The following is a 27345-nucleotide window of genomic DNA, read 5'->3' as shown; positions in this document are numbered from 1 at the left end:
ATTACAAATCTTTTGCTTTTCTTGCTATACCATGCCCAGTTATTCATATTTAAAGTACCTGTCACACACATTTTTTAATTTTATCCTCACTATAAATTTGATAGGTATTATTTTCACTTAGTAAATAAAAAACTTAAGGTTTATAGGTTCAATAAATTTGCCCAAAGTCTCTACTAGAATGTTAGAGGGTTAGGATCTGATCCCAGGTCCTCTGAACAGAAAGTGGTAATTATATAACAAAGTTCTGGTAAAAAAAAAGCCCCCCCCCCATAATATTCTCCTTAACTTGTTGATTTTATTGAACATGTGAAGAAATTTAAGCCACTCTAACTACATTAGTGGAAACACGAAGGTTTGCAGTTTGGTTGATACCTAATCTCTATAATTAAATTATATATTGTTCAATTCTCCTTTTTCTTCAAGGTAAGCAAGCAGTTGTTTTAATTTCAAAGTGATGAGGCAACCCAGGTATCATGATAAACAGTAAAAACAAAAACAAGTGGTCAACTTGATTTGTATTTTAACAGCTGTAACTGTAAGAAGACCCCAAACCTTCACATTCTCTATTAATGCTTTTAGTCATCACTAAGTCTCAAATACTCCTAGTAAAGACACTAGGCATTTAACAGAACAATCTGGTGGCAAATAAAGAACTGAGGCAAGATTTTTTTGCTATCATTTTAAGAGTATCTTTTCCTCAAACAGCAAATCTCTGGAAACCAAGGAACTCAGCTGGTAGAAAACATGCTAAAGTGAGGATCAGTGAGACCAAAAGATGCTTTCCTGACTGCTAAATAAAAGGGTGGTAGACACTGGAAAGGGTCAGTACGCCTTCAAATTTTTGTGAGAACTAATCTGTCTAGATTATGAACTGCGGGTAAGGCCAAGGATGGTGACATGCAGAACCTCCACTACAAATTGTGAACTCTAAGGGTTCATTTGCTAGGAAAATAATTGGCCAAGTATCATGAGAAATTTCTATTTCTGCTAAAAAAAAAACCCAAAAAAAAAACAAAACAAAAATCTTCACTATTATTAGTAAAGAACCTTACCCAAGATCTCTTCTTTCAATCTTGATAACATTCATTTAGTCTTTGGATGCCCCCTCCTCTGACCACACTAGACTCAGTAGGAAAATTTATCATTATTGCTATGCAAAATACTTATCCACCTGCTAAATAATGTTTAATGGCAAAATCCACCAGCACCAAAGATTAAATTCCTATAGGGATCAAGAAAAGAAGCTTATAAGCATGCTCACTGCACCTTCAAAAACTGTTTTCTTAAAGACCCAAATTTTCAGCAATAACCTCCAAGTGAGGCATTAATTTACATTTTTAAAACAACTGAAAGTAATAAAAACAAAAAGGCATCTATGGCTTTATGAATAAATTAATCAATTGTTTCAGTTTAAACAGGGCCAGTTTGCAGGCACTGAAAGTCCTATTAAGAAATGCAAAATTGAACTGGGAACAAATATTCAAGGCTGTTACATAATGAAACATCACTGATTTCTGAAGGACACACAGTGTACTAGGAGAAATTACAAAGAGAAACTAGGGGCGAGAGAACAAATTAACCAAGTAGATAAAGACTAGAACTGGATGTTAAAAGATTTTGTTTGAAATAATTTGACAAAAATATCTTCTACCTCTGAGGATACTAAGAGACAAGGTAATTCAATTTTTGCCTAGTTTAACATTCAACTGGAATAGTTTTCAAAAAGATCTATGGTTCTCTGCTGCCCCAAGTTCTCACAATTCCCTATATTTGGCCTCCATGTCCTGTGCCTAGTATATCGTTCCCATCTGTGACCAATTCCTACTCACCTTCCAGCACTTAGTTGATGCCTTACCTACTACAGTTGATACTCTATTTCTTTTGAGTCTAATCACAGGAGAATTATTTAGAATTATGGATACTCACTAACTAATCTTACTGAGTCCTCCTAGCAATGAAGCAAAGTACCTGTTTTGCTTTACAGTGTTAACACTAAATATTCAATACCCAACAGATAGTCTTTCTTTACCATTTTTTTCCCACCCACTCTTTCCCCAACCTAGTTAGGAGTCCCATATAGGATTCCCTTGGTTCCCTGTAACAGAAGAATACAGTATAACAGAGCATCATAACTGATTTTTGCAAATTATCAAATACCTTTTATGAAATTTGGAGCTGATTTTTATTAATAAAATCTTAAAGGACACTCAAAAATTTTTCCATGAACATGCCAGTGATTTTTTTTATATAACAGAAGATCATGACAACCTTATAAACTACCAAGAAAAATACACTGCACAGTAAGACAATTTCTGATGTTCTTGAAAATACTTTCTCACTTTACAAGAGATACAATATGTGCTTCTGTCTGGATTTTACAATCTATTTTGGGATATTTTAGAAAAGACACAAAATGCTATATACTAAGAAAAATATTTAGTAGGAGTTTGTGATCATAGCCTCTGAAATTTCAAAAGTCGCCACAATATTTTTCCAGTCCTGTAAACTCAAAGATATAACTCCTTGTTTCCTGCCATGGAAACTGGGATCATTTTCCTCACCCACTTGGTTCATATTAATTGGCTCTAATATTGGCAGCCTGTCTTGGTCAAGCCTTATTCTTGCAAAACCATCCCTTATAATGAAAGAAACATAAAATATATTCTCCACAGTACGAGAAAAAGAATTTGGATCAATCACAAACTCGAAATAGGACACGGGAGTGTCAGGATACTTTCGAAAGTACGTTTGCAACAATCCCAAGATTCTTTCTACTTCTTTTTCTGTCCCTTCTTGATTACTACCCAGGTCCAGCCTCCTCAGCTTTGTAGGCATATCCCCGTTTTCTTCCACTCTGTGCGCTTTTTTATGGTGTCCAGGTCGCGGCTTTGGTGCGGAAGACTCTGACCTGAATGAACCAAAAATGAAGTGGAATGTTTCAGCTCGCGATATCCAGGCCGTCGCCTCCTCGTGCACCGTCTCCCAGAAGGAGCGCGCGATGCTGTCATCGCAGCCACTCAGCGCATCACGTCCGTCGTCCTCCATCCAGTTTAGACCCACAAATATAAACAGAAAGTCACAAAATGCTACTTGATTAAAAAAGCTCATATCAGAGTTCAGCTGCTTTGCTTTCTCTTTACCCAAGTCGGACGCCAAAACAAGAAACTGGGCATCGAGAGCGGCTTCCCGCGTCCGGCTCACTCCGTCGAACAGGACGTTGGCTTCCTCCAGCGCCTCGGTTAAGCAGTCGCTCGCCGTGTTCACGATGTCCTCGCGGTTCTGCTGCACGCTGTAGATGAGCTGCCGGTACTGCTTGCGGATGTTCCGGCATTTCTCCTCGTCGGCCACAAGCTCCAGGAGACCGGGGTCTATGGGCGCCCCTCCGCAGCCGAGGTCGTCAGAGCCGCCGTCAGAGCAGCTGTCAGAGCCGCCGTCAGCCCCCGCCGCTTCCAGCTTCGGGGGCTCCTGCGCCGCCCGCTTCGCCGAGCGCGCACTACAGGGGACGGTGCGCACCACCGGCTCCTCTCCTTTCTCTTCGCCTGCCCTCCGGGAATCTTTCTCGTCAGACATGTCCGTGACGGGCGGAGCTCAGGCAGCGCTCGGCTAGCGGCCTTCGCAGGGTTTCCCAGAGACAACGGCGGCGGCAATTGAAGCGGTCGGAGCCGAGGAAGACGTCCGCCCATGCGCAGTGGCGGCGCACAGGAGGCCCCGCCCCCGGCCGCCCCGCCTCCGGCCGCCCCGCCCCGCCCCGCCCCGCCCCGCGGAGCCCCGGCCCACGGCGCTGCGGCGCACGGAACACACGCAACAATGGGTCCCAAGCCCACACGGAAAGGAGACCCCTCTAACGATTACTGTCATCTGGCTTTCAGAGAAACAGCTGGATGATCTAGGACAAAACTGTGGGTAAACTTAAGGTCCTGCGCTTTAAATTGCTGTCATATATTGCAGTTCGGTCGACCTTCATTTTTCATTGTTACTATGATTAAAAGGGTCTTTTCATTTTATTTTATTTTTTGAGAACTAAATCTGGCTAGGTTATAAACTGTCCATAAGGCCAAGGAGCGAGGCTGCAGAACCCCTATTACAAGTAGGCCTAACTCTATGGGTTCATTTGCAAGATGGTTGTTTGTAACTCAACTCTTTATTATACAAATATAAATTGCATCAATTACCTTTGTGGGTCTTCTTAAGCCCTCCAAAACCCAACTCCCTCCAACCTACCCCAAGGGAGGGGGGTAGTTGTCATCTGTGTTCCAATTTCAGTGCTAGAACTAAAGGCCACAGACTGAATGGATAGTAAATCTGAATCCTAAAAGATGAGCAAAGCTATGAAGATTTTAAACACAATCTGTTGTAAGTACATGCAAGAGAATGCTGTAAATCAGGTGACTAATCTAAATTGGAAAAATCACCCACTAGTTCACTGGGAATTCTAGTACAGTTGGAGAAAGGGCTCAGCACAGCAGTCACTGGAGCAGCAAAGTATACACAACATTGGAAAGGAATAACTTTGTTTTTGAAGATAACATGCACTCAACCTACAAGATCAAAAGCTTTTAACCACTCCAACAGGTGCCCCTTTTAAAGAAGAGAGGGAGTGGGGGAGAAGGAGGGAAGGAAGAGAGAACACACCACACTTCACCTATCAACTCTGGTTTCAAGGCACCAGGAAGTTAATTAGCCCTACCCTTCTTTTACATCTAGACTGGCTCATTTTTCTCTCTTTCTTTTCTTTTCATTGCAAAAGTTACCTTTACTGTTTGGGAAGTGGGAGCTTTTAACAAGATTGGGAAGTGGAAGATTGTATGACTATTTGTTCAGAATCCCAAATTAGTATACATGTTGTAATGGTTCATTTTCTTTGGCATTAACAGGAAGTACCTTGCAAATGCATGAAGAGCAAAACATGTTAAGTCATCCCAAAATATGTGTATTATCATCATTCACCATTATTTCTTTAAGTAAGGGTAATTCAGGAAGAAATATGCATTTTTCAAAAACACCAATGCATTATGGTTATTTGTGCATATATATTGTTCTGCCCTAATTAGGCTGTTAGCTTCTCTAAAGCAAGAACGTGATATTAAATCTTCCAAGCAAAGCTGTTTTCACATGGATGCATTTGAGTATGCACATTTTATTTTTTAAATCCTCACCCAAGGATATTTTTTCTACTGCTTTTCAGAGAGAGTAGATGGGGGCAGGGAAGAGGAAGGAAGAGAGAGAGAGAGAGAGAGAGAGAGAGAGGGAGAGAGAGAGAGGGAGAGAGAGAGAGAGAGAAACCGATGTAAGAGAGGCACATTTACTGGTTGGTTCCTGCATGTGCCCAGCTGGGGCAGGGATTGAGCCTGCAACCGAAGTATGTGCCCTTGGCAGGAATCAAACCCAGGACCCTTCACAGCTGGTGGGCTCTAACCACTGAGCCAAACCTGCTAGGTCCAAGTATGCACATTTGAATGTATAAATGAATGTAGATGAAAAACTTTGTTCCAGGACCTATTGCAAGTTACAGCAAAATATTTAATTTCAAAGATTCATTTGAGAGAGTCTACACATTGAAAATAAAAGTTGACTGCTTTTCAGAAAATCAGCCTTATCCCTTCCTGAAATAAAGAAAAAGCAAGAGAAGAACAAAGTTGGGACTCATAATCAACAAAGGGCCATATTTTGTCCCCAAGTCTGGACAATTACAAACTAATATTTAAACTGTTTTAAATTTTAGATGAAAACACATACCTAATTCCAAGTCCCAAATCCAAAAATGTTTGCTTTATAGTTAATCATATTCTTGGGAACTTCTGATATCCACTTCCAATTCAATAAAAGCAACTTATAAAAGAAATCCAAAAGATAAGGCAACCTTCCCACCCTAAGGTACCTATTCTCTCTGGGCTCAGAGAAGGGAAAACGGACTGATACCAATTTGCTCCATACAGAGTCTTTCATCTAAGAATTTCAAAATGCTTTAGAAAAGTAAATTAATTCTCCTAACCTACTTATAAAGTATTACTAATACTATTTATAGGGATTTCTCAGGAGATAACTGCCCACACAATTTACTTGAAGCAACAGAACACATTAAGACAAGCATCATATTATTAAGTTGTGATTTCCTGTGCTGAATTCATGCTATGCTAGATCCCTGTCCCTAAGAGACCTTAGTAACATGTAATTTAAGCCATCCTCAGAAAGCCATACTTGCATTATATTCTGTCTTCTTAAATCTAGCTTTAGAGCTCAGGTTCAGATGTAGCCTCAAAGTAAAAATTTCATGTCTAGTGACTTTCCCTAATCATTTATTGAATGGGAATTTATACACTTGTGAATCTTTAAATCACTAAATAGTGACTTTCTAACCTAAGGTCAAATTACTGGTAATAATTATATAAATGCCACTTAAGAAGAAGGAACAGCAATACACAATTTCAGTTATACAGGTAAACTTCTCTATGACTTGTAACAGAAAGCAGAAATGCACTAGTATTAGTTCAGGCAACCAACGACACAGCTTGGCCTCCACGAGAAGTTAGCTCCTCTCCTCCCCTCTTTCCTCTTTCAGGAGTTGCTGCCGAGGGCTCAATATGGCCCTCCATTCCTTTCTTCAGTTTTCCTTCCTGCATTCTTTTTCAGTTCCTTTGGTAGAAGTTCAGATTCATTCATTCTAAGCATTCTTAAGCTCTGTCCCACAACCCCCAGTGCTCAACACAAACACGATGGGATGTATGTCACAGGATTACAAGTCTCTCTCTAGCCAAATTAAAAAAGAACTCCACTATCTTCAATGTGTACAAGTCTCTCTCTAGCCAAATTTAAAAATGGGGTCCACTATCTTTTACAGTGGGATTTTATTTCAGGATTAATCTATAACAAATAGATGTTTAAGAGTTTGAGTCCTGCATTCTAACAGATAAGGCTTATCTTGCCTCTAGCTACTCCCTCAACATTTCTGTTCCTTCCTTCACAGTTTTTCTCCCCTCATCCTGCCAGGGTATCTATTTAATATTGAGCTGTGAAGAGACATGGTAAAAGTCCTAGTTTGATTTGTCAGAATAGTAAGATGCCAGGTATAGCTTCTTTTTCTTCTTAATTTCCTTTAAGGTTATGTTTCTGAGTGTATATTTTTGCTCTGTTTGGTTTTTTAGTATTAAAAGTAAACTTTGCTATAATCAAGGCAGATATCTGTGTATTTTTAGATGAGTTTCTGAACAGACCATAAACAGTGGAAGGAGGCAAACCTGGGTTCTAATCTTAACCTATTAGCTCTTAGTGTTATCATAGGCAGGTTGCTTAACCTCTCGGCCTCCAGTTTCCTCATTTGTGAGATGGACATACTACTACTTATATCATAAAGTCACTGTAGGTATTGAGTGAGAATTATGTGATAGATTTGACAGTATTTTCAACTGTTGAGTAGGTACTTAATAAATCTTAAATTATCCCAAAGATAGCAAATGTTTAATAAACATTAGACACCAAATAGAAAAAAATATATATACAGGCCAGTAGCTTTACTTCTTGATGTTTTTGGAACAGAAAAATACTTTAAATCCATAAGGAGGAATAAAAAAATATATCCCACTATAACAAATACCAGTCAAAAGAAATTTGCCATGTAATAAAATTTTAAAACCTAAGGCTTCAAATAATAGAAGTGTGTATAGGTAAACCTATGTACTAGATATTCTGAAGCAGGTCCACAAAGAGTCTGAGACTATATGCAAAATTACTTATGTATATTTTTCTCATGAAGGGCTCCTTGGATTTCAGCAGATTCTTTTAAAAATATGGCATCCAAAAGAGTCTTTGAATATCTATTCTATATTCAAATAATACTGCTTTATTGTTAGTGAAATAAAAGATAAAATGACAGTCCAGTCCCATGAAATAATTTGGAGCCATTCACTGAAATATTTCAGAGTATATAAAACCTCCACCTTTACTCTGTGGTAAAAGCCATACACTTAACTGACACTTCAGAAAACCCAGTGTCGACTGACCAGCCAAGCCTCAAGAACTAATGTAAACAAGGATGTGACACAAGAATAGAACCTTTCAGGTTATAAGAACAATTATCAACTCTCTGGGGGCACCTCAGTAGTCAGCAATGACCAGGAGCATCGTTTTGATAGACGAGGGGTAGGAAAGCACTGGGTATGTGGCTTTCAGAGGAGGCAGCCTGGAAGGAACTCTGCTCTGGAGGTCTGGGTTCAAAATCAAAACTAGTGCTTTATTAGTTTCCATTTATTTTCTTCAGAATTTGAATTTCCTCATTTATAAAATGAATCTAGTGAATGTCTTGTCTGCCATAGAGTGGCTTTGACTCTCGGTAAAAAATCATATACAAACATTTGTTGACAAATGTATTTTAAAGTACACACTCTGCCCTACAGACTTGTATTAGAGATAACAGTGCCTAGCTCAATATAGAAAACACAGGTGCTCAATAAAGAGTAGCTAAATAGACATAATGGGACTTTCTTCTCAACTGACCTGGACACCTGTATAGACTGCTGAAGGTGGACAACACTGGTATCATACAGCTCTTTAAAATTCTGAACTGCTTTATATGCTTCCTAGACTCTCTCCTGAACATCTTAGGGTTTGGTCTCTGATAGATATAGACAGTCCACCTTCACAAAATCAGACACCTTGTAGCTAAACAACCTCACTTAAGTGAGTCTCCTCTAGCCCTACCATTCATTCATTCAACAAATATTAACTGAATGCATAGGTGTTAAAACACAGAGAAGATATGAAAATAAATCATTTTCATCCTAAAGGAAGCTACAATTTAGTAGGCACAGAGGAATGCAGTTCTACTCAGCAAGCATCTAATGAATGAATTCCAATTTGCCAGAGCTATGCTAGGAATACCAAAATTTGCAAGGGCTCAGCCCTGAATCATGAGCACACCATCACACCAGAGCGATCAGGCATGTATCCCAATAGCAATAATACAAAGCCAAGTGCCGGAAGTGTGAGTACACCAAAGTGAACTTTACAGATAGGCCTGAGTTCCATTCCTGGCTCTGCCACTTAACTAGCTGTGTAATCTGTGCGTGCTCCTTAAATTCTCACGGCCTCCATTTTCTCATATGTAAAACTGGATGCTAACCCACCTCCTTCATAGGACTAAAGTGAGGATTTAACGAACTAGGTATTATAGCATTTAGAGTCTAGTTGCATCGTAGACATTCAATAAATGGTAGCTACTATCATTAATAGGCATTATCTTAAATATCTGCTAAGCTCTACCTAATATAGACCTGGGATCACAGGCACAAAGAGTAAGACTAACTTTCTACTTTTGATATGGACGCCAAAGAGAAGGATTTGTGGGAGTGCTGCGGGAGCAAACAGGAGGGAAAGAATGGGCGAACCTGGCCTTGTACTCTAAAACATGCCATTGGAAAAATGGGTTTGAGCAGGAAGTCAGGAATTGAAATAAAGAACAGAACAAAAAAGGGACATTTTGGGGACTACAGCTGTTAACAGCATTCCCAGGAGCTTTCTGTAGTTGAGGGAGCAGAGCAGAAAATAACCAAAAAAGTAGGTGGAGCCCAGAGCCTTGAGGAAACAGAATACAGAACTAAGGAGTGTGCGCATTATCACAGATGCAGATCTGGGGTCAGCAAACAAGAAAGTCACAGAGGTGACTCTGACGGCAGACAGACTGGAAAGGGAGGGAGTAGGAGTCGAGTTAGAGACTGATGCAATGCCCTGGGCAAGAGAAATGAGTACCTGAAATAGTCTGGGCAAAGTTCAGAGAGGCAGTAGGCGCATACATAGCAAGCAATGGAGCCCTGGTAAGGGAACAGATAGGAACGACCAGAGGAAATCTGAACCCGGGACCACCAGAATAGTGACATGTACTGTAGAAGAACAGCTACAGAGCAAAAAAAAGGTGTATGTTGTCACCAGGCTAAAGTGGGAGGAGGAGGCACTGGGTCTCAACATGGATTCACAACTAGTGTCAGCGCTAGATAAATTTATTTGCAGTCCTAACAATCCATGCCCCTTTAAAATCTTGTTAGTCCTACCCCCTTCCTTGTTCTCAGGTAAACCAGGGCCTGTTCACTTCCCTCATCTTCAACGCAGCCCTTCAATTCTCCTCAGGTCTCAACCTTAACTAGGCCCAAAGCAGGTACACTGCTCATCTCCCTGGATGGAATGGTCTCAGAGGAAAGAATTAAAAGTAATAAAAGTTTTCTGCCAGATTTGGTAGACTATTAAGAGAGAAAGGGAATGGTTGGAGAGTTACTAAATTACCACTCATCTCCTGATGTCTATTCATTTAAGTGTCTGGTAACTGTAGAAGTTAGGCTTGAAAGGAGGAGACCTGCCTTGGTGTCTACCCTACTTCAAGGCTGGAACATGGGGCTACTGAGCCTGACCCACTACATGATCACATCTGAGCTCCTCCCATAACTGTCTCCATTAATTCACTTGGATTGTTAATCATGCACTGATTTGTGTCTGCCATCTCTCCTATTATTGCTTTGAAGAAATTAAGTCCCATGTTGCCAGTTTTAGTCTTACCTCCCAAAACTACCATCCCAAACTACTAAAGTCTTAAGTAGGTCCAGCACTTAGTATTCCAATAAGCACTTTTTCATTCCTTTGCTTTTCCTCTCAATACCACCAGCAGGCATTTACACAAGTGGTTTCAATGCTCTGGAATCTTGGAGACACTGATTTACAAACAAGTTTCCCCATAAAGAATACTTGCACTCTTGCCCTTAAGAACTAAAATGTTCATGAAAACCAGATGTCTTTGAGCAATAAGAACTCCATTTATAGTTCTCAGAATTTAGTAACTCCCTAGTTCCAGTTTTATACATGGACATACAAGTCCTAGCCACAGAGAGCATATTTCCCTATTTTTCTATTCAGGTATAAATTGTTACTCACCTGCTGAGTTACCATTTGCTATCTTCTAACTGTTATATTTTTGTATTAAAGAGTAATTCTTTGTTTTCCCACTTCTAATTATTTAGTAACTTGTCCCAAACTTGGTATTTATCCTAAGAATTACCTGAGAGGGCATGTTTAAAAATAAAAATAAAGGCAGATCCTAGCACCTGCCAGAGGGCTTATTTAGCAAGATCTCAGGAAAAGCCCAGGCATGCATGTTTAATAAGCACTCCAGAGGACCACAGTAGGTGGTCCGTAGACTACCGGTCTAGAAACACTTTTAAAACCTTCTTCCTGTAAGTAGTCATCTAAGCTTATCAGTCCCTTCCAATAGGAGTCTCGCTCCCTCCTCTTCTACAGTAAGTACACTGAAAGCAAGGTGAGTTCTGCTGTTGCTGCTGTTACTTATTGAGGAGGAAAGGAGACAAAGGAAGAAACTATTAAGAGGAGAAAGGAGACGCAGACATTTGTAAAAGCTCCCTCTCCATTATTTATGTTGCAGTCAGAGTATGAAATCTTAACCTTTTTTTAAGATGTCGACTTTAGGATTTTAACACTTAATCCTATAAGCACTCAGTTCTCCACCAAATAAATGCCTTTCTCCACTCAAACCCAATGTTCCCTGAAGATTTTCAAAACCCACCAGTTAGCCCCAAAAGTAGGCAACAATTGGCTGGAAATTCACAAATGTTTCAAACCAGTGGTCCTTACCTTGCTGTGTCTATTCCTCCATTCCTGAGTACTCATTAAAAACCAAAAATAAACCAAATGATACAAAGGTGAGTGGTAGGTTTACTTAAAACAAATGTGCTAAATGATTTAATTGTTGAGTTGGTGGTGTGCTTTTCATTCATGGCATTGCAGTTCCCTAAATGTCTGAAATTATTCATGACCACATATGGAACTGAAAACATCAGATCATATCAATAATATGGGTCCAAAGCTTATATAAACTGATTCTTTTTACTCCCATTGATGATAAAACCAGGATCATCTGTAGAATTTATATAAAGCTCCAACAACTATATAACTTTTTAAGTGCAATTTTATGACACAGGTGGAACAAAGAGAACAATCAGACAGGAATATTAATAGATCTTTGTCTCATTTTCCATGCAAACTAAAGGTCTGAGTAACACAATGTATTTTAAATCAAGCTAAATGCCTTTTTATCTCTTTATTTTCCATTAATTTGTTATTTGTCTTTGAAATCTATCTCCACGTCCTATACCCATTTTTCAAAAACATAAAATTATTTTACAAGAAAAATAAACAAAAATGCAAATTAAATGCTAATATCCTTCCTAAAGGAACACACATCTAAATAGATTTTACATTTAACTGAGCCTCAGCTTTATTTTCTCAGAAGGCAATGTTTAAGTATGAGTTCCATTTCTTAAAAATTACATAGATACAAACAAGGACAAAAATATAATTAGAAATTAAAGTAAATGTCTCAAGGTGATGGGATTACAGGCTTTCTAACCTGATAACCAACCAAACCTGATGTAGATCACCCATGTTACACATCCCCCAAACACGCAGCCAGCCTCCAAGCATTCTGCCAGTGCCCTAGGCCATGCCCCACACACCCTCCGCGGGCAGCCCTTCCGTGGGAGTGCCACCACGCTCGCCACCGGCCAAAGGAAAGGTTTCTCTTTTCCCTCCACCCCACTGTTTATTTCTAGAGAAATAAACCCACTCAAGGCGCTTCCTGGTGGCTCCCTCCTGCACCAGGGGTTTCTGTGTCACCCGAGAATTAAACAGGAAGATAGGGACCAAAAAACATAAGCATTTCCTGGTCCCCTTTTCTCAGTACTTCCCTAAACAAACAAGTTTACGCTTCTAAAAGTTTTTAAGTTTTTTAGATTTACTGGGAGGGAAAGAAGAAGGGACAATAAAAGGAAAACGACACTTTTTAAAACGCATTTTAAAAGATGGAAATAGTTACATGTTCCCTTCACCGGTTCGGAGATTTACTGTACGTTTCACTAACTTCGACCAGCACGTGGGCAGCCCCGGGGCTGCTTCGTCATCTCCCGGGCACTGGCTCCCCGAGGCTCGCGCCCAGCCACCCGGGCTCTGAAAGGTCTGCGGCCACCGCGGCCTCGGTCCCCGCTCAGGCGGGCGAAGGAAACGTTAGCGGCTCCCACCTACCTTCAGGATCTGACCATGGCCGCCTAGCTTTCTCCGTTTCACAAACACAATGGGAACGCTGGTCTCGGCGGTCAGCTCAGCGAGCGCTCCGGCGAGGCCCGTCCTGTCCTCTGTGGCACAGAAGCAGAGAGGGGAGCGGGTCAGCCTCTCCGCCCCGGCGGCGGCGGGAAGGGCGGGGCGCCGCGGGGCGGGGCTTCCGCGCCCGAGCGCGCCCCCAGGCGGCCCGCGCCGCGCCTCCGGGGGAACAGCGCCACCAGCCCGCTCGCCCCCGGGCCCGGTACGCCCGCGCGGACGCTGGAGCGCGGCCTGGGGGCCTGCTACAAACGCCAGCGTTCTGGTGAGGCTCAAATCACGCAAGTCTCGCTAAACTTACACGTGCTACTTTCCCAGTAAGTCGGGAATTCAGGAAAGCCTCAGAAAGGAAGCTTAAGGCACAATTATCTCAGCTTTTAAATTGGGAGGTTCATAAAATACCTCCCAGCTTAATCTGCCTTTGAACTCTGCATCTATACAGAATGCCAAAACCGAACTTCCAGCGTTTCTTTGAAATGTGAATTTACAGGGCAGAATTACACACACTCTGTCCACTTAGGGTGATTTATTTAAGAATCTTGAAACAATACAGCAACACCCTACATGACATATGGGAACTAATGGTCCAATTTTATAGGTGAACTCAGAAAATGAGTCAATGATAGAATTATAAAATCCAGTTACACTGACATCAGGCCTATTCATGAGACATAAACTACACCAACACTCAAAAGTTGTTTGATAATAAAGACAATAGCTAACACTTCTGTAGTGCTTTGCATATATGAACACAATCTTCACAACTACCTTTTTGAAGTGAGGCCTATTAGATCCATTGCACAGACAGAGAAACTGAGGCACAGAAAAGCTAACTTGCCCAAGGTCACGCAGCTGGTCACCAGCAGATCCAGGATTCACAATCAGGCAGTGCAATGTCTGCTTCCATCTGCTACCCTGTACTGCCTGATATCGTGGGATAAAAGCACTGGTTCTACTCTTAGCTGTCCCTTGTAACTGCCTGGGGCGAGTCATATGATTCTGAGCTTTAAACATGTAAATACATGTAATATGCCAACCTCAAAGGATTTCCGGGGATTCAGTAGTATCAAAATCCTTGAAAGGCATCCTTAAATTGTTTCACTCTCTTAATGCTGTCGAGGATCTCTATCAATCCATTCAACACATGATTCTCTACATTTCAAGACTCGTGCACTAAGAAACAATACAAAAACCCATTTTCTCAGATATTCAGCAAACAAACTGTCTACTAACAGCTAGAGGAAGGAAACCACCAGGGAGCCAGTGTCACTACCACAGGCTAAGCTTTCCCTGACCCAGGCAAAACAACAAACTCGGGCCCTGCGGGCGTGGCTCAGCGGCTGATCATCTACCAGTGATCCAGGGGATGGAGGTTGGATTCCCAGTCAGGGCACCTGCCGGGGTTCCGAGCTCGATCCCCAGTGGGGGGCGTGCAGGAGGCAGCCGATCAATGCCTCTCTCATCACCAATGTTTCTCTCTCTCTCCCTTCCTCTCTTTGAAATCAAAACAGATATATTAAAAAAAAAAAAAAAAAAAAGCTCACTTTCCTCCGAAAAGCCTCACCCCTACTCAGACACGCCTTACACATCTCCCCTTCCCTGCATTCACCACGCACCGCACCGGGCAGGCGGGGAGTGCCCGCAGCCCGAACGCGCGCAGAGCTCTCGGCTGTCCGTTTACCCAAAGCTTACATGAACAGGAGCTCCAGGGCTTCCGACCCCGCTTCCCCTCGGATGCAAAGCGGGACTCTAGCGAGCAGGGGAAAGGCTGCGGGTTCCTAATGGCCACGCGAAGCCACGCCCTTCTCCGCGGAGCCGTGGGCGGAGAGCCAGAGTCAGAATGACAAAGCAAAAATCCCCTCCTTGTGCCGCCGGCGACCTACGCTCTCGGTTTAGCTAACGAGGCTCCCCGGACGGGGCGAGGCCACATCGCCTTCCTGCTCATAGCGCCCCCAACCCAAGAAAAGAGCAAAAACAATTTAAGGAATGTCTGGAACCAGAACCCAAAATAAGAGTGGGGTTTAAATGAACAAAACTGGACTATGCCCTAAGACGGGGACTCCGGAACTTGGCTGCGCACTGTAATTACGGGAGGATCGTATAAAAAATGTTGGTGGCTGTTTCCCACCCCCGGATATTCCGATGTCATGGGTCTGGTGTGATACCTGGCATCTGAGGGTTTAACTCCCGTGTATTCCAGTGAACAGCAAAACTGGGGACCCATTGCCCTCAGGTAATAGGTTAGTCAGCCAGGCAATTCCCTAAAGGATATTAGTCCACCCTGACTAATCCTGAAAAGAAGTGACAAATTCTCGGCAACACACAACTTCCCCTTACAGCTCTTCCTCCTTCTCCGACTCAGGTTTTGGTGTGTCATATATGTTTTAAGGAAAACAGAGTATACAACTCCGCAGTTGCCCAAAGTAGCCCGGCTCTCTCATACTTCCCTGCTCTGTCATCTGACTCAGCATCTTGCACTAGTAGCTAGCTATGAATATTTGCTGAATAAATAAATGTCTCCCCCACTTATTTATCCAGATCCTGCCAGGCTGAAGCACACACTGGTGAAAGGACTGCTGGTTTCTTAAGGCTGCGAGAAACCACACCTGTGACATGGCAGACAAATACAGTTGCTTTTGTGAGCCCCTTCCAATCCTCTCAGCTTCTGAATGCACTTACTAAACTGACACTCTCCCTGCCTGATAACCACCATGAGTTTTCGAGAGAGTGTGCCTCACCCGATTCTGGGGTCCTTAGAACAGAAGATGGGGCTAGGGCACAGGTGTTCAGGAAGTAATGTGATTTAAGAAGCCAAGAATGAAAAATGTACTGGAAAGAAAGCTGGGACTAAGGGAGAAAATAAGCTCTGTATTAACCATTTTATAGGCCATAGCTCGTTTAATCACAACAGCCCATGAAGCAGGGTCATAAACTCCTCCTTCTTAAAAATACAAACTATAGCTTATTTCAGAAGTATGTCTTAGGAGAGGGACTTTAAAATAATTTAACTTGAAATAAAGTACTAAAAGCAGATGATCAGGATCGATTTCTAAGAACCCTGTATGACAGACAGGTCAGAGTTACCATAGTTAATATTTTTCTAACAGCATACCAGAAAAGGCTAGGTAAGGCATTTTAACTTCACACTACAATGTATTCGTAAATGAACAAATTATAGTACAAATCTCTAGAGTAGCTCCAGGTAGCTATTTTTTAAGTGGAAAAAAAAATCATTTTTAAAACCCTTCACTTTTCTTTTAAGCCCTTCTTGCTGCTAAGGGCCCAGATGCCTTACCCTTGTCACAAAATAGAGAACTCCTTAGTTCTATTTAGTTGGTGGTTAATGAAAGAAGTGCCTCATCTCCCACAGTTCCCATGACGCAGCATTTGTTCTAGTCATACACTTTATTCTCTTGACTGGGCTCAGTTATTCCCCCTGCCTGAATTCTCTTCCCTCCCTAAGGGCCTACTCTTTCAAAGCTCATCTGAAATGTCATTTCCTCTGGGAGGGCTTCCCCGATTCCAACCCAGTGTTTATCCATCCGCCCCTCTTCTGTGTCCCCAAATACCTAAAAATAATTACAAATCATCTAAATCCAAGAGAGTTTTGGGAAGGCAAACCCTTGTTTGATTTATCTTGTCATCCCAGAACCTGCTATATATAGTAAGTACTCAGAAAATGCTTGAAAGGGCCCTCTGTGTTCCTGAGCTAACACCTAAACATTCTATAAACATCTATGCAGGTGTTTGATAAAAGTCCTGTTGCATTAAACTACTGTTCCTCCTACAAATAAGCCTTTCTCACCATGCTGAGCTAAAACACCTTTCTGACACCCAAATCTTCTCTGCTCAAACCTTCAGTAGCTCTCCAGAACCCTTGAGATAAAGTCCAAACTCCTCAATTGTACTGACTTGGCCCACCCTTGTTAAACCTAGATGTCCATATATTCTGCACCCTACTTAAGCTGCAAAACAATTGCTGGAGAAAACACAGAAATTAAAAGTGATTTCACTTTAAAGTCGAGACCACAAACCTCAATGTGTCCAAATGCTGCTCAGCAAGCCTTTGCATCTCTGGTATATTTGTTTTCCGTTTCCAAAGTGACTATAACATACTTATTCCTCTTTTCTCAAACCTCTGATACACCTACAGCTTGCCATTGGCTTATAACCTGCTTTCTACTTTAAGAAAATAGAATCGACTAGACAGAACTCCCTCCTATTTCCCTCTCAGCCGCCAAGCTGCTATATTCCCTTCCATCACTCCTGTTTCAATGAAGGCCACCTTCACTTGTGTGTGGATTCTTATCTTTCCTTGCCTTCTCAATCTTCAATAACTTCAATTCTGAAATTAGCCTCCCTCTCTGGCATCATCAATTTCTTGTTCTCTACCTGGTCATTCCCATCACCATACAAACAACACTGTAGTTTTCCCATTTTAAAAAAAGCCTCCCATGACCTGCCAGTATGGCTCAGTGGTTGAGTGTCAACCCATGAACCAGGAGGTCACGGTTGGATTCCCCATCAGGGCACATGCCCAGGTTGTGTGCTTGACCCCCAGTAGGGGGCGTTCGGGGGGCAGCTGATCAAGGACTCTCATCATTGATGTTTCTATTGCTCTCTCCCTCTCCCTTCCTCTCTCTGAAATCAATAAAAACATATATATATATATATTTTAATCCTCACTGAGGATACTTATTCCATTGCTTTTCAGAGAGAGTGGAAGGGGGGGAGAGAGAGAGAGAGAAAGAAAGACATCGATGTGAGACATATCAATTGGTTGCCTCCTGCACACATCCTGACCGGAGCCAGGGATCAAGCCTGCAATCGAGGTCAGTGACCTTGGCCAGAACTGAACCTGAGACCCTTCAGTCTGCAGGCCAATGCTCTAACTACTGAGCCAAACTGGCCATGGCAAAACATATTTTTTAAAAAAAAGCCTCCCATGATCCCATGTACTCCAACCCTCATAGTTACCACCCCATTTCTTTGCTCCCCTTCACAGAAAAATATGGGAGGAAGAATGCTTTGTACCCTGAAGAAGAATAAAGCAGGGTAGGGAAATGTAGGGGAGCAGGACTTTGTCATCCCAATATATGTTTCCTTGGCATGAGATTTATTTTAGGCTGATTATTTTTAAGAAACAGGCTCAGAAAAAGCTTTTTACCTCCCCCTTAACTGCCTAAAAAATTTTAGATAGAGAGCCTGTTCCAGAAAGAAGAGCTATCACCAGAGATAACTGCAAAGAATATGAAGTGTGGAGGGCTGGGTGAAACTTAGCAAAGCCTGCTTGTACTCCCTGTGTCCCACTGTCTTTGCATGGCATAGCAAACATTTCTTTACCAGACATTTGTTTTTCCATCTCCATGTGAAGTCCCAGATGCCTACCCCTTCTCTTTAGCTTGAATGGCATATAAGCCATTGTCAATTGCCTCATTGTCTTTGGGCCTCAATTTTTATGGGGCCCCTGTACATATGAATTAAACTTGATTTTCTCCAATTAACTTGTCTCACCTCAATTTCATTCTTAAATCAGCTAGAAGAACCTACAAGAGTAGAGGAGAATTTTTTCCTTCTGGCAGAGGCCAAGAAAGATCTAAGAATATGGTGCTTGAGCAGAGACCAGAGTAAAATGAAGGAGGAAGTCATAAAAGCATTGAGGGGATCTTTCCAAGCAGAGGAAACAGAAAGTACTAAAGTCCTAAGCTGGGAGCCTACTTGATTTGTCCAAAGATCTGCAAGGGAACCAATGTGTCTAAAGCTCAATGAGCGAGGAAGAAAGTGGTAGACAGTGAGATCAGAGGAGTAGCCAGGGGTCCGATCCCAAAGGCCATATTTATAACTTTAGATTTCATTCTAAATGTGACAAGAAGCAAAAGTGTCATGAGAAAGGACTGATCTATTTTGTATCTCAAAAGCACTGCTTTGCTATGTGGAGAACTGCATAAGGGGGGTTGAGACTTAGAGTGGAAGAACAAAGACCAGTTAGGAAGTTACAGGGGTGATCCAAGCTAGAGATGATGAGGGCTTGGATTAGTGAGGTGAGAAGATATATTATCTGAAGGTAAAGGTAAGTTTTGCAGATGGATGGAATGAGGGATGTAAAAAAAGAGAGAGAGAAGAATTAATGATGACTCCAGAGTTTTGGCCTTGGCAACTGGGTAAAGGGGGCACTCTTTAATGAAAAGGGGGAACATTCAGTGGTGAGGAAATATGGAAATGGGAGAAATAGAAAGCAGTTGGTTGGGACAAATCCATAATGTGGTTTGAGAAATCTATGGTTATCCAAATGGAGATGCTGAATAGGCAGTTGGTATCTGGGGTTCAGGGGAGAAGTCAGGGCTAGAAATAAAAATTTGAGAGTCAAATGAAAAAAGATATTTAATGCCATGTATATTAGTCAGGGTTATCCATTAAAATAGAACCAGTAAGATATACCTATAGATAGAGATTTATTTTTTAAAATTGGCTCATAGTATTGTGGAGCTGGCAAGTCAGAAACCTATAGGACAGGACAGCAGGCTGGAAATTCCAGCAGTCTTAACACTGTAATCTTGAGTCTGAAGGCAGTCTGGAGGTACAATTTCTTCCTCTTCTGAAGACCTCAATCTTTTTTCTTAAGGCTGTCAACGAAAGAACATCCAGCCTAAGAAAAAGTCCTATAGGAGTTTATTTGAGCCAACTGACAGCAATTGCTGGGAAGCAAAATCTCAACAGATTGAGAAAATTCTCTGGAAAATGGCAGTTTTACAGCTTATTTTATATACTAGAACCAAAGGAGAAGACCTAAGGGGAGTTACATGAAATCCACCGATGGTAGGTTAGGGAGGTGAGAGAAAACAAATCTCTGAGATTGAGGAAAGAGTAAAACAGAGAGAGACATACTTCTTTTACATTGATGGGTACAGGATAGTTAACATTTACGCACATAGAGATGGTATTTGGGCAACAACATAATAGTGAGGTGTTCTGTGGTCTCATGCTCTGATGGAAGATTGTGCCCTGAGGGGTCTGGAAAAGGGGGATTACTCTGACAGTCCAAAGGTATATTATTTTAGATGCAAAATGAAAATAGGCAGACTCACTTTTTTTAAAGATGGGCTTTTGTTAAGGAATCTACTGGCCTACGAAGCGACTACCCTCCATGACTCACCTTTAGTTAGGAATTTTTATGTTCAGACCATCTTATGTGGTTACTTTCAGTTTCTGAGTTTGTAAAGTCTACCATGCAAGCCTCTCCTGAGCTTGTTGGGTTGAGTGTGTGGCCCCTTTTTCATCTGCAAGGCCTACAACTGATCGGATGAAGCCCACTCACATTATGGAGAGGAATCTGGTTTACTCAAAGTCTACTGATTTCAACATTAATCACATCACAAAACACCTTAATAGCAACATCTAAACCAGTGTTTGACAAAAAATCTCGGCACCAACTTGACATATAAGATGAATCATCATATCATGGTACTAGATTAAATTACTCAGGGAATTAATATATTTAGAAAAATAAAGACAGTCTAGGACTGAGCCCTGGCAAAGTACAAATGAGAAGAGTCCAGCAAAGGAGCTTGAGAAGGAGCTGAAGGGAGGTAGGAAAAAAAACAAGAGAATGTGGTATCTCAGAAGCCGATGAAGAAATGCTCCAAAAATGAGGAAGATCAACTCTATCCAGTGCTGCCAAGAAATCCTGCAAAATAAGGACTGAGCCAGGGAAGTCACTGCTGATTTTTATGAAAATGATAGGGAGAAAGAAAGTCTAACTAGAGGAGCTTCAACAAGAAACAGAAAATGAGAAAGTGGAGGTAGTACTGATAGCCAACTCTTTGGAGAAGTTTTGCTATAAACAAAGTGGGAAAGTGGGAAAACGGCTGAGGAGGGATGTAGGATCAAGGAAGGTATTTTGTTGTTTTTGTTTTGCCTGAGAAGGAAATTATTATAGCATGGTTTTATGCTGAAGGAATGATCCAGTAGGGGGAAATTTGGCAATTTCCAAAGAGGAAAGGAGGAAGAGGAGATCCTTACAGAAGCAAAGTCCTTGGAATGCACATCTAATGTGCAACACAGACTTGGAAGTCACGTCTAGATTCTATCACTGATCAGAGAACCATGTTATCAAGTTGTCAGCCTCTCAGCTCTGCACCCTCCTACTACAAGCCCCTCTGTGGACCCTCTACCTCTTCATCCCACCCAAACCTCTTTGGATCTCTACACCCCAGCCCTAAGTCCTTTTTAAATCCCTTTAATTACCAAACCACAGGGCTTTGCTAACTCCCCATCATTCATCAAATCTTAGTTCAAATGTGCCTTCCTTGAGGAAGCCGTCACATAGGTCAAATCCCCTTATGAAATGTTCCCGTGTTACCATGTATTCTTTCTGCTTAGCCTATACCACAGTTGCAAGTATACATTTATTTATAATTATTTTATCAATGTCAGCCTCCACATCTAGAATAGCACAGTTCACTAGAACTTTCTGTGATGATAAAAATGCTCTATATATATAAAAAAAGAAAAAAAAGAAAGAAATGTTCTATACCAACACTATCCGACCCAATAGCCACTCACCACATGTGACTATTCAGCACTTAAAATATGGCTAGTTCAAGTGCAGCCCAGAAGTTTTTATGTTATTTGTTTAATTAATTTAAATATAAATAGCCACATGTGGGCAGGGACCAGGGTTATTTATGCTCACCATGTTCCCAGAACGTAATACAGGGTCCACATATAGTAATTGCTCAATAAATATTTATTGAAAGATTCAATCTGTAAAATGGGATCTTATTAGTTAATTTGTGGATCACATCTTTTTTCAAAGAGGAAAAACGACTTTATATGGCAACTGTCAAAAGTTCTCAGTCTTCCTTTAAAGGTGAATTTGATCTTTAACAATTTGCTCTACCCCAGAGGGTAGCTGGGGTAATAAATGAGAACATACTGGGTGGCCTGAGTAAAATAACATCTGCAATATGCCTATGAACATGCCTGGAATATAGTGGTGCTCAAATATGGTGGCACATCAACTTCACAGAGGGGAAGCAAATAACAGTGTGGGAAAGCTGGGGAAGGCCTTCAAAAAGCAAGTGATATCTATAAGGGAACCATATCTTGAGGAATAATGAAGGTAGTAGTAATGGGAGTAGAAGTGATGCCTAAGAATTTGTCACTGCTTATTATGTATGAGGCATAAGTCTGGGTCTTTACATGGCTCATTTAATCTTCACAACAATCCAATGAGTGAGATACTATTATTTTTCCCATTTTATGGCTGAAAAAACAACTGAGGGATAGAGAGGATAATTATCTTGCCCTTGGTCACCTAGCTAATAATTGACAGAGCTGACTGACGCTCAGCCCTTGGCTCTTACCACAATGCTGTTCTACCTCTTGAACAGATTTTTTTTCTAGGGAGCAATATGTACAAAGATACAGCAGAAGGAAAGATAACTGTGTGATGCTGCATGGGATACAGAAGCATAAGGAGATGAAACTATAAATCTATGTTAGATTCAGTTTGGGGTTCACAAAGCAGCTAGGGATCTGGCTCTTTTCCCTACATTCTCAGTTAAGCCTCAAAATCATCCAAGTATTATACCCATATTATAAAATTACAAACTGAAATTCCAGGAAGGGAACAAGCTTGCCAAAGTTCACAAAGCAGGCGTGTTAGACTTGCAATATAAATCCAGGTGTGTCTATCTCTAAATCCACTCTTTGTCTTACAATTCAAAGGTGTATGTAGTGAGGCACAGGCTAAAAAGAAGTAAAAGCAACATGCTTTAAGGCCAAAAAAGAAGCATTAACTTTCTGGCAATGACCAGGGCATACTTTATCCATGAAACATCTACCCTGAAAACTTTAAAATTCTGCTTGGGGAACCATGATTTCTGTGAAGCCTCTGAGCAAACATATAACTAGTCACTGTTTTATTTCTTACACCAAGCTACAGCAATGCTGTTTCCATGTCTGCCAACCTTAGAACTGCCACTTATTAAGCACCTGTGTGCCAGGAGCTTTACATTCTCATGAGTCATCTCAACAAGCCTTTGGGATATGTATTACCATCTCCATTTGCAGATGAGCAAACTCAAGGGCTGACAGCTAGTCTGGGATTTACGCCCTCATGCTCTTCTCTCTCCACCACACTATTTATCACTTGAGGGGCTGGTCTTTGTATCCCCAGTAAATGGCCCAGTGCCTTTCCCATAGTAGGCACTCAGTCAAGATTTCAATTCTAGAGGAAAGAAAACATTTTAATGTAGCAAACCTCTGGCCAGCAGAGCTTCAGGAGGTACAGGCTCTACTGCAGTAAACTCTCAGATGTCTCATCTTATAAAACGAGATCAGCCACCCTCACCACCAACCAAAGACGATGTGTATTAATAGTGATAAACAGATGAAAGAAGTGACACATAGCTTATTATTATTAACCTCTAAATTCTTAAACCCTATTTGAGAGTAGTTGATATTGAAAGGAACATCCCCTTCTAATTTCTCCAGGAGCCAAAATTCCAGAATCCCAAGATAGTTGATGACTGCCAGTCATTGGAGGAGGGCTGTGGTTATCTCGTGGAGCTGAGCCTGAAGGAGCCTTGGGTCTTCTGGCTGGCAACTAATACTCTAGACCCTGATTTGAACTAAGAGTGACCTATGTCTTATTTATATATTAAGACCAACTTTTCCACTTTAAAGATAGAGGAGAAAGAACATTGTAGCTCCCCACCAAAATATCTCTGAACTCCTTTATCTACAGATTTACAGTGCTTATTTAATCTTTCAATAATGTCAAGAACTCTTTTGAAACTGCCTTGCAATGAAAAAAGCTGGACTATCTCCTACTCTCCTTGATAGGGTTTAATATTAACCATTAAGTGAGTTTACTAGGGCTCTAGGTTAGTGTTCAGTCATTGGCCTTACTAAGTAGATAAACAATTTTCCACCTCACTGCCATCATATAATGACCATATTATGGTGCCCTATACTTATGATTTAAATAGGGAATAAGTGTATGGTTTATATGAAAATTATTGTACTAATCCCTTTAGATGAAGCAACCTCAGCTCTTCCATAGGCAAATCAAGATATGATTAGCATCATTAACTGACCTCTTATTTTCAGTGCGCACATAACTTTCCAAAATAAAAACTTCACTTCCCAGACTCCTTTCAGCATATATATCTCCAAATGACTAAATTCTGGCCAATAGGATGTAAGCAAACTCATGTGCAACTTCTGGAAAATGTTCTGAAATGGAAAGGACATGCTCTCCTTCAATCCTTCTTCTAACTGGTGGCTGGAGTCTGGGTACCCATCTTGGAACATAAGGTGGAAGACAAATGCTGAGAGCTGTGGATCATGAAAATACGAGGACTCAACATTGGACCTAACACTTAGAGTATGATGAAAGCCCTGGACAGACTATCTCTCTCTAGACGTCTTTTAGGTGAGAGAGAAATAAGCTTATATCCAGTTTAAGCCACTGTTATTTTGGGTTTGCTGTCATGAGTGGCCAGACCTAATCCTAACTAAAACACTTTACATTATGTTAAAGGGAACACTTATATTTACATATAGGAAATTATAAATAAAGAAATAAAGTAAAGGAAGAAAAAGTCATTCAGAGGCTCACCATCTGGGTACTATCAAAATCTAAGGCTCCTGTTGCACCCCACAGACTCCCTAAGAGCTCTTGCTCGTTCCCACAGCTCAGACCTCACCTACAGAGTAAACCTCCCACTCACCCAGAGCTAGGTACTCACCAGCCCACAGATCCACACTGGACAATCACAAGGTGTCCAAAACCAAATTCGTCATCTTCCCTGCTCTAACTCCTGTCTCCTGTCTCCCTGGATGGTACCTGCCACCCTCCTTTCTTCAGGCAGAAACCAAAGCAGAGCGCTTGCCAGCTTCCTCTCCTTCACCCTGCACGGGACTGTGATCATTGGTCTCCGCACTAAGACTCCCCGAAGGAAGAGCCGGATCTGAGTCACCTGCATTCCCTTGGGACCCACTACCCTGGCAAGACAGATGCACAAATATTTGAGTGATTATTTGTATTTCATTTCTTTCCTTCTGGTCCTTTTCCTTTGCTTTTTAAAGCAAGATGTGACTATTCTACAAAAACTAGTTTAAGCTCTTTGGAGTTTTTTAACATAATTTGCTTTTTATTTTTTGAAATATTGTCTTTATTTTTATTTGGTAAGCTCTTTGTGTTTTTTTTTTAAATATGTTCCTTACTGATTTCTAGAGAGAGCGGAAGGGGGAGAGAGAGAAACTTCAATGTGAGAAAGAAATATCCATTGGCTGCCTCCTGCACACCCCGACTGGGGATCGAATCCACACAAGCTGGGCATGTGCTCTGACCGAGAATTCAACTGGCTACCTTTCTGTACACAGGACAGTGTTCAACCAACTGAGCCACACCGGCCAGGGCTTCTTTGTTTTCTTAAATAAACATTATTACAGAAAATTCCCCCATGCTATTAAAAATTCTATGTGAATCATTTTTAATGGCAGCATAATATTACCTGTGTTAGTAGCTACAACTGAGCACTGAGTACATGTCAGGAACAGTACCAGCACTTTACATCCACCCTCATTAGATTCCCACTTTATAGATGAGGAAACAAAGGCTCAGAGGAGCCAAGAGCCCTCTGCTTGTGGTGACTATGACTAGTGAAGGTGATACATTTATGTGTAAGAGCAGGTCCTCCAAGATTTGTTGAAAGAATGAAAAGAATCAACAATATACTGGATATACTAGAATGTATATCTAGCAATTAAAAAGAGATTTATCTTGTCTTATAAAAAGCTTAATTTAAATCAATCTTTTTTTATATTTAAGTACATTGGGAAGAGGAAATTAAACACTATGTTAGATGCATTACAAACATTATCTTATTTAATCCTAACAACTCAAACAGAGGAGTAACACTATCTTACCTGGTATGGATTTGAACCCAGGTCTGCATGATATAAAACTTATTTTCTACTTTCTATTTAAGAGAAATCCTTTTATAAAATGGGTGAGTTGTTTTCTTAAATGGATAATAAACTTCCCTACCCTCCTTGCATTCATTCCGAAACAGACATTTACTTACATAGTGGTATATATGTATGGATCCTTACGTCAATGCTACATAAGGATCCACACAGTGATTACTGGTTTCCATACCCATGATATACCGTTTATAAAAGAGCAAAGCACACATTAGAGGTCCAATCAGTGCGGTGGTTATTTCCACAAAAAGCACTAACACGGGTATATAAAGCAGCCTGGGAGGGGGGTTTTAGAGGGGAGCCCCATAACCAGCAAGATCGGAAACAGGTTAAATCAGAGAGTAATTCAACATTAAGGTCCTGGCCTTTGGAGCCAGATGCCCTAGTTTCAAGTTCCAGCTCTGCCACTGGTTGTACAACATTGAGCAAGTTATCTAAGCTCTCTGTGCCTCATTTCCTCATCTATGAATATAATCTCACAGAACATATGGTTAAATTAGTTAGCACCTAAGTGCTTAGAGCAATGGCTCATAGCAATTGCCATGTCAGGGCTTCCTGCCATTATTATTCCATGAGGAACATGAACAGACAATTCAGATAATGAATTACAATAAATACGATACAATTCAGATAATGTAATACAACATATAGAAAAATTTTGCCTCATTAATAATCAAAGAAATACAAATTAAAATAAAGACTCTTTTACCTCTCAAATTGGCAAACAATAATTTTTGAAAACCAATTATTATTTCTTAAAACTTCATTGAGCTTACGGGGTTATCAATTAGTACACATCACTTAAAAGGCTCTATAACCTGAGAAATCTTCACATTCTAACCTAGAAATTCATTCCAGTAATCTATCCTAAGAAAAAATTCTAAATACAGCAAAAACTTTATGTACAAAGAAAAGTATTTTTAACCTGCTATTCCATAACAGCAAAAAATTTGGCAAAACACTATTTGTCCAACCATAGTGAAGTGGTCAAGTAAATATACGGAATATTTTATAGCAACTTAGTAAATTATTAAGAACTTTAATAACATGCAAAATATTTATTAAATAAATTATAACACAGGATATATAAAAGATACACAAAAATATTAATAGTGGTTATCTCTGAATGTAACTATATGTGATTTTTGTATTGTATTGTACCACAGTCTTCAAATTTTCTAAACATTTTTACAGGCAAAACCAAAA

At 40.8% G+C, this 27345-nt stretch overlaps 2 protein-coding genes across 4 annotated transcripts in view; both read right to left on the bottom strand.

Annotated features, from left to right (window-relative positions):
- TXNRD1 (thioredoxin reductase 1) overlaps positions 1-27345 on the bottom strand; it is a 97954-nt gene that overhangs the window by 37282 nt on the left and 33327 nt on the right. The window contains exons 1-2 of one of the 3 annotated variants that reach the window (XM_081125476.1): positions 14836-15063; positions 13072-13181 (exon numbers count right to left, since the gene is read on the bottom strand). The exons of 1 other annotated variant lie outside the window; for it this stretch is intronic. Coding sequence is in view for 1 of the 2 variants with exons in the window: in XM_081125474.1 (XP_080981600.1) it covers positions 13072-13181 (110 nt within the window). In the remaining variant the exon portion in view is untranslated. Of the gene's footprint in view, positions 1-13071; positions 13182-14835; positions 15064-27345 lie in introns of those variants that run through there. One more of the 3 variants, XM_081125474.1, reaches the window with a different exon arrangement.
- Positions 2171-3658, bottom strand: EID3 (EP300 interacting inhibitor of differentiation 3). The gene has a single exon (XM_081129278.1). The coding sequence runs from the start codon at positions 3568-3570 to the stop codon at positions 2437-2439; it is 1134 nt and encodes a 377-aa protein (XP_080985404.1). The 5' UTR covers positions 3571-3658; the 3' UTR covers positions 2171-2436.

The sequence above is a fragment of the Miniopterus schreibersii genome, assembly GCF_964146895.1.
Source record: "Miniopterus schreibersii genome assembly, chromosome: 2".
Classification (NCBI taxonomy): domain Eukaryota; kingdom Metazoa; phylum Chordata; class Mammalia; order Chiroptera; family Miniopteridae; genus Miniopterus; species Miniopterus schreibersii.
The sequence above is the reverse complement of the archived record's forward strand: the minus strand, read 5'-3'. Positions and strand labels throughout refer to the sequence as shown.